The sequence below is a fragment of the Arvicanthis niloticus genome, chromosome 2, assembly GCF_011762505.2.
Source record: "Arvicanthis niloticus isolate mArvNil1 chromosome 2, mArvNil1.pat.X, whole genome shotgun sequence".
NCBI classification, from domain to species: Eukaryota; Metazoa; Chordata; class Mammalia; order Rodentia; family Muridae; genus Arvicanthis; species Arvicanthis niloticus.
This window is the reverse complement of record NC_047659.1, coordinates 39,255,499-39,266,497: the sequence shown is the minus strand read 5'-3', so window position 1 is coordinate 39,266,497 and position 10,999 is coordinate 39,255,499. Positions and strand designations below refer to the sequence as shown.

Here is a 10,999-nt window from a genome sequence, read left to right as displayed (position 1 = left end):
CTGGTTTTATTCTATTATTGGGTGTGTATAGATTAATGTACTTATCTCCACTGTACCAATATATAATGCATGAACACAATTACTGGGGTAATTTAGAAACAGGATATCTTTAATCTTCTGTTCAGAACTATCAATTACAATACATAGATTATGAAATGTTCTATGATTTTACATAGACTGGTGAATAGAACTGATCTTAGTTAAATGTGGCTGAGGAAAAGTGGAACCTATAACATCTTACATATATGTTACACAGGCTATGGAAGTTTATCATGTATTTCATTAACTAATCCTAACAGACTGTTCTGAGAGTTTTAGCTAAAGAGAAAATACTCTAGAGAATAGAATTCCATTTTCCTCTTGAAGAAAGTGGAGTTATAAGGTTTCTAAACTCAACAGCCGGTGAAAGTCAGTGTCATGGTCATAAACAGAAACATTACACAAAAAACTTCTGCATGTCAAATCTTCTTATTCTGTAGTAGAGAAACATCTGGTTTTGAAAATACAGTGGAGATAGTTATTACCTTAAAGTGGTTTTCATTTTCTGAGCTTGCAAGTCATTTAAAATGTATTAGCCAGCCATGCAGCTTTGTTATAATTTGCTGTTGTATTGTTGTGTCATGAAACCTTATAGGCAATGAAACTTTATACAGAAAACTTACTGTCCACACAATTTGTATTCTCTTTGTCTCTGGAGTCTTTGATTTGGGGGGTAATGTGAATTGGAGTTTAGTTTAAAAACTAATTAAAAAGGGAAGGTGTTTAAGAAATTTTTCAAAAATAGCAATGTGTGTTTTTCTAGGCATTTGGTGACTAAGACCAGGGCATGTGTCTTAACAGCCAGTTGACTGAGTCTGCAGTTCTACTGTCATTGGTTGACATCCTCAATGAATACTCACTAACTGCAGTATAAGAATCAGCACCACGGATAGCTCCGTACATTTTTAGCATCTGAAACAGGAATTGTTCCTGCAAGCCCAGCTACAGCAGCCAGCAGCCGAACAGGATCACAAAATAATTTCCCTACAAAGAGAATGAAAAGAAAAGAGAGTATCAGGAAAGTGTGTGTTATCAATATTGCAACTGCACAGAGTCAAGAAAAATCAAGCTAATAACTCGAAAATTGAACTTTTCCAGAAACTGTCTTCCCTTTGATTCATTTTCAACATTTTCAATGAAAACAGTTAAAATTTCTTTGGTCCTAGTTTTTATTTAGGAATTTTGGGGTGTAGTTTTATAGAATATAGAAAAAAGTGTTGTGTTAATCTCAAAATATACCTTCTTTACCACAAAATAGGTGGTTCACCCTCTTAAAGGAACATTGCCTTTTGTCACTTAATTCCACTTTCATTATTTCAATTCAGATTTGAGGTGTGACAGAAAATAAGAGCTGATCTAGACAAAGCAGGACAATGGGCTGCATCCTGACTTATCAGTGACCCTTGGCCAAGCAGCTACTTGTCCTGATGGCCTTTATTGACAGCCAGAAACAAGAGATTTGTCTATGTTATTTTTTGGAGATTGAAATGATGATGGCAAACACTTACAAAAAGGGGCGTGGATAGAGCTATTAAAGGCGACCACATAAATGAAGGGAGAGAAGCAAGAGGGGAAGAGAAGAAACCTGGAAAATCAACTTTGAAAAGAATTTTTCTTAGCACAGCTTGCCTAAAGTCTCCAGGAACATGTGAACCAAACAAAATATATGTAAATCAGGAGATTCCCACATTGGAAGCCTCTGTGAAGCAAGAACACGAAGAGGTCTCAATGTTTCCCTTTGGATCTCTTCCTGTCTTAGGCAAGTACTCCCTTAGAAAAGGTGAGAAAACAGGAGTTGGCTAGTGTGTTTAGGAGGTAATTAACAAGGGAGGTCACTGGAAGGCAGGGAACTCTTAGCCCCACCCACCTTTTGTTCCTTTTTCCTGGCGCTCAGCCTCACCCATTTCAAACTCTGAGCTTGTTTTTTACCATTTGCTTACACAATCTTTAGCCTTAGCATCATTCTGGCAACCTCTAGCACAAGGAAGACCCAGTCACTCCCAACATTGCAACTCCTTTGGGACTCCCTTGGGGAAACCCGGCATGCTCAGCGGTGCTCTGGATAGTCCGGGCTTTATCCAAAGCCCACCCCTGAGGGGCCCAGGGTACGAGTTGAACCCTGAAATTGTACCTGCATTCTTAGGTGGTACATCTTAGATCTTCACCATCCGAGCGCCAGCAGAGCCTAGAAGCACTCATTAAAAGGCTGGGCTGGCTTCCCACCTGTCTTTTCTTTGCAGCTGAAGGTGTATTAGCTACCACAGTGTGAAGTGCTTAAGGATGGAGCCCTGTGGGCTAGTGGCCGTGGAGATCACCTTCCCAGAGTACATGTTTTATCACTGACTTTTGGAGATTTCTTGGCTGCCTTCCGCTAAGGCACGCTTGAGTAACCCGAGCTGTGGCGGCGCCCAAGCTCCCAGGATAAAGGCTGTGTGTGTGTGTGTGTGTGTGTGTAGGGGGAGAGGGCGGGGATAGAAACGTCAACCCCCACCCTGCCTCCTTTTCTTTTTCCCCTTCCTGCAAAAGGCGCACAAGTCTTCCACCCTACCCCACCCCCGCCCACCAGCAATCCTTGGGTCTCTGGGCAACAGCCAGGGTAAGCCCATTTGCACTGAGAAATTGGCGCTGTTTGGAAGAAGAGAAACAGATCGATTGCCCTTGTGACTCCCCGCCCCGCCACCCCAGCCCAGCCCGCCCCCCGCGTTCCTCGGCCCTCCCCCGCCTCCTCCCGCACCCCGCCTCCTCCCTTCCCCGCCCCCAAGCCTCTCACTCGACGCAGGCCGGTGCGAGGCCCCCTCCGGATGGTGAGCGGGATGGATTGGACTTCGGCGGGGAACGCGGGTGTCTCGAAGTGGTGCTAATGGGAAGAGATTTCTGCTCCCCAAAGAAGATGCGCTGCCACAAAGAGCGGCTTGCGCGCCGGCCTGGGCTCTAGCCCGGGAGACATCCCGGGAGAACTCCGAGCTCGGAGCGCTCGGCGAAGACCCGGGGCAACATGCCTGTTCGCAGGGGGCATGTGGCACCGCAAAACACCTTCCTGGGGACCATCATACGGAAATTTGAAGGGCAGAGTAAGTTCGTTTGTTCTCTCCTGTCGCTCGCTTTCGGCTTTGGTAGAGCACTTGGCGTCCGTCGCTTCCAAGCTAGAGAGATGGACAACTCCAGGCTGTCAAGTTAGAGGCTGGGAAAGCCAGGCAGGCAGTTCGGATGGCGGCAGGAGTGTTCTCTCTCTAATATTAATTTGGATTTACATTTTATATTATGGACTCCATTGCACAAGGCAATTTGATCCTCCTCTCCCACTGCTCCATTATCTGCCTTGCTACTTCATGCCCTACTAGTCTACTACCTTAAAGGGAACGTGCTGGTATAACACGGGCTTGTATTATAAAGCTCTTTCTGTGGCAGACTTTTTAAAGTCAGGAGCAGAACCGACTATAGGCTCGGAACAAGAACATGTAAATGGTAGTAGCGATGCAAATGGCTATGCAAACTGTTTTCTCCTGGTAAACTGCTGGGCTGTGGAATGTCAAGGATGCTTGCTTGATGGTAGTTGGCTCTTAAAACTGAACTTTGTACGGAAACTGAAAATAGACGCAAAAGAATAATTTGGTGAGCAGTGGACTGGTTTGAGTGCAAGCAGCTCACTACTGAAAAACCATATTTGTGTCTCTTTGTCGCTCCCCTAAGGTGTAGAAATTTAAAAAACGAAGGGCAGTCCGTAAATCCCACAGAGACTGAATGTAGAAAATTTTTATGTACCCATGTAAGCAAACCACCAGGAATTATTTTCTATAAATATAATAATTTAAAATCCTGTGGTTGTCCATTTATATTCCGCACTAAATCTACCGCAGCATGCATTATGTTGTATGTTTTATACGTTTTTCCAGTACTGCATTTAGTGATGTGAAGATCTGTTACCTGTGAACAGCATTAACTTCTCTACTTTGCTCCATATTCTTTCTGCAAATAGCAAATATAACTTGTTATCACACCTAATGTGATTTGAATTAAAATATCTACTATTACACAAAATTACAGCTTGTTCCAAGCAGAAAGTTTAAAAACTGTTTTATCACTATTCAAACTGTATATTGTGTGTGTTTTTTTTTTAATTTTGAAATTGAGCATTATGAAAGTGTGAAGCTTTACATTATTTATTGTTAATAAATGTGGAGTCATTTCATTGCTAAAGATAATTGTCTTTAAAAAGTAAAAGCATGTATAAAAAAATACAACCATATGCCTTCCTTTCAGAAATCAACTAAAACCAAATCTAAGAATAAGTACTTTGAGAAAGTTGCATTCTAAGGTCCAAAGTTGAAGTGAGAAACCTGGAAGTTCCAGAATATTTTAATTTTCTGGCTTAAATTTTTTTTTAATCATTCAACTAAATGACATTCTAGAATGATCCATTGGCAAGCTGCTTGTCTGTCTGTCCACCAGGACCCCCTTGGGACTCAAAGAGCCTGAGAACTAGACAACTTGGAAATTTCTGTTCTTGTAATTGAAGAGTAATTTTCTTAATTTCTTGTATTAAATTACATAGTGCCACCAATCTCACATCAGAAGTTTGTAGAGGGGTGTGTGTGTGTGTGTGTGTGTGTGTGTAACAGAGAGAGAGAGAGAGAGAGAGAGAGAGAGAGAGAGAGAGAGAGAGAGAGAGAGAGAGAGACTTTTGTAATTCTCTTGGAAAGGTCTAAGTGATTAGCATTTTGGGGAAGCCACTGCATTTCAGACCCTCGTTATGCAACAAATTGCTTTACTCTTTGGAAAGATTTTTAAAAGATGTCTTACAATCTTCTTGTTGCAGATAAAAAATTTATCATTGCAAATGCTAGAGTGCAGAACTGTGCCATCATCTACTGCAATGATGGCTTCTGTGAGATGACGGGTTTCTCCAGGCCAGATGTCATGCAGAAGCCGTGTACCTGCGACTTTCTCCATGGGCCTGAGACCAAGAGGCATGATATTGCCCAGATTGCCCAGGCGCTGCTGGGGTCGGAGGAGAGGAAAGTGGAGGTCACCTACTATCACAAGAATGGTAATGTGGCCCAGCTAGGCTTCCTTCTATCTGCTTCCCTTGAAGTGAAATTCTGATGATCGAAAGTTCATATGCAGACAAAACCTCGTATAATTAATTGTAGATGGATTTTTTTTAATGTAAAGTATTAGTATCCAAGAAGTTAAAAAGTGCTTATTTGACGAGTAGGAAAGATATTTTCTTTTTGTTGTAAGCATACCTTGTTTGAACTCTGTAGAGATGCAGTAACTTAATGTCACCAAGGACAAAAATGCCATAAGTCATCCCTGACACTTTTTGAAGGAGTGGTGTGAAGATGAGTAACTCACTGTTTGCATTTTTCCATGCATATGTGAGAGGGCACATGTTATCTGCCTGCAGTCGAATATATTACCAAGGTCTTTATTGAGACAGCGTAATCTGAAATGAAAATTGACACAGTGATGAGTGTATCTTGGCTTTTTAAGTGTTGGTTGTTGGTATTTTTGTTTCTTTCATCTGTTTTTAGAGAAGATTAGGTACAGTTTATAAAAAACCTCTACAACTGAGCAACTAATCTTGGTTCCACACAGTTGTTATAAAATAAGAAACATGGAAGACATTATTTGTAAGAAATACAGAAAAGGAACTGTGAATATGCAGTTATTAATAGTCACTTGTTACATTGTTATTAATATTCAAAGATAAGATGATTATTTCAACTTCAAGGATACACTTCCTTCTTATAGCCTTCCCCTGGGTACAATGTCCATGCATTTACACTGTAACCCACAAACACACTTACACACACACACACACACACACACACACATTCATGTACATACACATGCATGCATGCACACACTCACACATATATTCAGGTAACTGAATATAAATAGGTTACTCTATATGAATACTCACATAATTCACTTTAAGATATATAGCCTCACATGTGCACATGTAACTTACCAATTTAGTAAAACATTTGTAGAAACAAGTACATTGTAGCTTATTTTGCCAATATTGCATCATCTATTTCTCTCTGTTTTATTTACAAAAATTAATGAGGCTGAGGAGAATCTGCTCAGATTTTGAGAAAATCCTTAACTTTGGCAACGTGTGCCATCCTATAGGCTACACCATAATATGACTCATTATTTGAAAACTACAGAGAAAAAAAATAGCAAAAGAAAGGTTAATTCTTTGTCTTATTTTCTTGTAATTAAATGTTTCACAGTAAGAAATGTACAGTTCTTAATTACTGGATTTTTTTCCATCGTTTGAACTTGAACTTGAGTGGGAATTGCAACCAAGTATTACTGGAAAGACAGGTTTGTATAACTTTGTATTGCTTCAGAATGAGAGCAATTATATGATTATTGAAGAGCACAGAGCCTGCTTTTTCAGTTCTTCCCAGTTTATTCTTATTTTCTGATCAGTAGCATTGTGTATTCTAAATAGCCCAACTGCTCCATTGTCTAGTACTATTGCTGTATCAAGGCTATCACAAAGCACTGTACCTTACCTCTTTTGCCCATTTTATGCCAAGAAATCGGAATTTTGAATTTGTAAGAATTTCTTTGAAATGTAAGTTATTTCTTCTCTAAATGTACCAGATGATGTTGACATGGTCTACATTGTGGTTGCTTAAGGCATGGTGGTCCATAATTGTTATTATACTTTCAAGATTGCTTCAGAATGTTTTCAACTTAAAAAAATTTTAAATACCCAGTTAGGTACTAAGTACATTTTTGGTTTTAAATAAGAATCCCATCTATTATATTGTAACTAAAATGTGAAATTTTGGAAACTCATCAGTTCATTCATTATCTCAGAACAATTTTCAAGAGAAATTTTATATTTAAGTACAAACCTGTTGTTTACAAAACCTATAGTAAAAATGTCAGTGCATTGGCCATTGCAAATTTATGTATGAATTGTTTGCTTAGGTATATGAATTTTGAAGAGAAAGAGAGAGAGAGAGAGAGAGAGAGAGAGAGAGAGAGAGAGAGAGAGAGAGAGAGAGAGAGAGAGAGAATCTTTGTTTGGAAACTTGTGAAAGTATAGATATGTCATTTCTTTCATACAAATTTGGTCTTTATTGTTTTTCAGGTGTGATACACTTCTAAGTAGTAGGACATCTTAAGTGTTAGTAAGAAATTATTTATTTAGCTTTACTTAGTATAGGAAATAGATAGATGAACTCAGTCTTTTTTTCAAAGAAAAGTTATTAAGTCCAATCTCTTCAGAGACTGTTAAGATACAGATATGCTTCCCTACTTTGGATGCAATAAACTAGTAGTTGGCTTAATCTTGAGAGCTTGTTGGTTTATTATATGACAGTGATAAAATCAGTGAAGGCTTACGAGACCCAAATGCTTTGATAATCTCACCTCTTATTGATCTTCTGCAGACCACTTTATATTATAAAAGCAGACAGACAGGAAGAAAAAAAAGGAAACATTTTCATTGGTTTGTTTCTTAAAGATTCCTTAATGCCTTTTAACTGAGGTAATTTACTTTGACCAATTGTTTTCTTAATTCTTCATTCTATTCAGTAAATGGTTCCTTTTCTTATTATTAATTCAGCAGTTCAATCTAATATATATATAATATATACATATATATATATATATATATATATATATATATATATATATATATGAATGAATGAACACAATGAGAAAGTTTGAAACTATTGCTATAGTCTGTGGTTTCCATTCATTCATGATCAACAAAACTACTTTTATGCATCAAAATATCTGAGGAGCAAATCATTATTTCTGAAAGCTTTTTTTTTGAAGTGGCTCATTGGCGTGCCAATCATGGGAAGCCAGAAGAGTATCAGCTTGTCCCAGTGGAAACACCATAATGCTTCATAGTTCGGTGAGAAGCAGTACTTCCTACCTTACTCAGTATGTGACTGTTCTAGGTAGTGTAGAGCTTTCTGTTTACCAGAATATCAATTCTTGAAAACCCACTTATCTGAAGTAGAAGCACTTGACAGCTCTTCCTTTGAGAATTCTATTTTACAGTTTAAGTCATTATTGCATAAATCATTCTTGGCAGCTCTGAATGTTGCTTGAGGTGATAAAGCTGTAAATCTTTTGACACGAAACTCTAATTATATAAAACTATAATTACACTGAGGCTTATATAAGGGTGGGCATGTATTTTAATACTGTGATACCTTCATGTTTTAAAAACCTAACTTAAAATGGGGTTGTGATTGGAAACCAGAAAACATTATTTATTCTCTTGTTTGGCTTGTAGGTGATGGAATAAGAAATATGGAACAGTAGCTTAATTGGCTCTACTTTAATTTTTACTTACTTGCCTGAATTTTGGTGCATCTCATAAGAAATAGCTCACTGAGCACTCTACAACCTTCTATCTCTATTTAAGTGCTTAGCACAAGTCACTAAGCCACTTTAAAAATATGGACAAACAAAGTAAATTTCAGTAAAAAAAAAATGGATCCTATGATTTTGGCAGTAAGATTCTAGATGCAGTACAGACACAATTTTATCAACCAATCAGTATTATATGTAGTTGCCTTTCTTGTCTTTGTTCTGCTTTTCAATAGCTGGAGAATAGGAAGTGGCTAAGGACAGTCTTCAACCGGTCACCTCAGAGTTCCAGAGGCAATGTTTAATTCCATGAAAGTTGAAAATGGCCTTGATTTGTTAACATTGAGTTTCTCTTCCCTGCAAGCTATGCAGAAAATCCTAAAAGATTTTTTTCTACAAGTAAGAGTGAAGGTGCCTCTTGGGAATTACCCCTCTCTTAGGTGATATATTAATTCTAGGTACATAGAGGGCAATGTGGTCTATGATTTGATATTATTTATATGACAGATCAACGAACATTTACTGGCAATTTCTACACCAAAGATGTTTCCAAGAAGTTGTTTATAAACAAAGAAAAAATGTAGAAAAGAACCTTATGACATTTAGAGTCATTTTTTTCATAATTTTAAAATAACCATTAATGTATACTTTTTAATCATACTTTGTCACTTGCACACTATAATAACGTCTTAAGGAAGCAATGAGGTTTAGTTAAAATTTTAGTCATATGAAATAACTATTATAATAGCTTTACATAAGCTTTATGCACATAATATATTCGGCTCTTCTAATTCTTGGATTGAGTAGTAGAGATGCAGATGGTGGTTTTAAATACAGAAATAGAAATATAGTTTGTGTGTGTGTGTGTGATTCAAGCAACAGGAAAGTTTTCCAAGGAGTGTGTTGCCTGGGTTTTCTTTCACTTTCTCTCTCTTGAATTCTCCATAGTTTATCCCATAGGGTATTGTTATAGCTGAGACTCTAAAATTCATTTTCTTTCACAAATGTAGTTTTTCCCTAACACCTCATGTCTTCCGAAATTTATACTTGATCCATTGTATCTCTTAGTAAAATAACCATTTTATAAAGGTAGTCCTCCCACAATTGAAAAGCTTAATTTCATTATTGTCTCATGTGAAACCAAAAGACACTGAAGATAGGAGAGGTCTGATCCTAGCTTGGTACTGCATCCTCTAGCTCTATACTCCTGATCACTGGTAGCAAAAGGTACAGTCTTTTCTGCTGGCATGCCTTAGAAATGACATTTTGGTTATTTTTATTGATTTCAAGGGACAGAGTAGGATAGTCAGAGCAGCTTGCTTTTCTGCTGAACTCAGAGGGGTTGTGTTTACTCTGCTCTGTTTTGGTTATTTGTTATAAATAGGAACTGGGTCCGTTGCAGTCAGCTTCTGAGCGAATCCTAGGATAGTTGAGCTCATGGAGGTAGTGTGTATAGTATGGAGCACTGAGATGAGCTATTCACATTGCCATTTGATTCAGAAGCCAGGAAATAATTTCTATTTTTTTTTCTTCTACCTACCTGGTCAACAAATATCACACAGTACTTCTGCTGCTTCTCCATTCACTGTCAAGTCTTTTGATTAAAGTCTACATGACCCACTTTTGGAAACATGGAAGTATTGTTTCCCCTCTCTGCAATTCTCTTCTCACATTTCTGTCAGAGTGCTGTTGCTGAAACATCACGCTGATGATTTAGTGAAATTAAGAATCACTGTAAGTGAATTTTATGCATTAAATAAAGGACACAATTCCATAAAATATGTGCCCTAATATCCACCATTTACAGAAAAAACACTACTGAGGTGAGAGAGACTGAGTCATTTGTCAGATCTCAGTGTTCAAAACTGGTGATGTGTTCCAAACTCTCAGCAGCTTTTCCTCAGTGCTCTATGCACCTATGCAAGACCATGGCTCCAAACTTTTACTCACTAAAACTCCCAGGATAAAGTTCATCACTCCCTTTCAGTGTTCTTGATAGCCTTCAGAATCAACTTTACTTGGGTTTTCAAGTGGGAAATATTTACATAAAACAAGGCAAGTTTTAATCTTTAATATCAAGTTTAACTTGCCCAAATTTACCTTCTTGTTCTCTTACCTTTTTGTTCCCTTAATTTTTCTTTCTCATACATATTATAAAATAACATCTCGTTTTAAAACTAAATATCCTGTCCATAATAATATCTGTGACATGATTTCTTGTCTGTAATGTGCTCAGTGAAGATCAGTCAGTTGGGTTAATTAGCAAGGCTGTTTCTCCTACAAATTTCATGCTCCAAACATATTTGATTAATGTAAGGCATATATATAATTTGTAAGTTTTAATTTATGTATGTTTGTATATATGTGTGTGTGGGTGTGTGTATGTGTGTACCCAAGTTATGTGTAATCCTCAGAAGATTTTCTCTTTGGGCTTTCCCTCCATTTCTGGCCTTCTAATCAAATTTATGTCACAGACCTTGTAAAGAAAGAAGAAGAGGCATTTTTTCTGATGTTATTCCTGATTGCCTTTAGAATTCACTTCACTGAATGCCTGGCTGTTTGGTTCTTGATTCCAGTATAAATTCTGGAGTAGGTTGCATCATAC

General features: G+C 37.8%; 1 protein-coding gene across 2 annotated transcripts in view; it reads left to right on the top strand.

The window, feature by feature from the left end:
• Window positions 1-2,798: 2,798 nt before the first annotated feature.
• The window catches only part of Kcnh7 (potassium voltage-gated channel subfamily H member 7), a 434,248-nt gene continuing 426,047 nt past the window's right edge, over window positions 2,799-10,999 (top strand). For both annotated transcript variants that reach the window (XM_034493668.2, XM_034493671.2), the window contains exons 1-2: window positions 2,799-3,110; window positions 4,856-5,086. In XM_034493668.2, coding sequence (XP_034349559.1) covers window positions 3,035-3,110; window positions 4,856-5,086 — 307 coding nt within the window. In that variant the 5' untranslated portion in view covers window positions 2,799-3,034. The remainder of the gene's footprint in view (window positions 3,111-4,855; window positions 5,087-10,999) is intronic.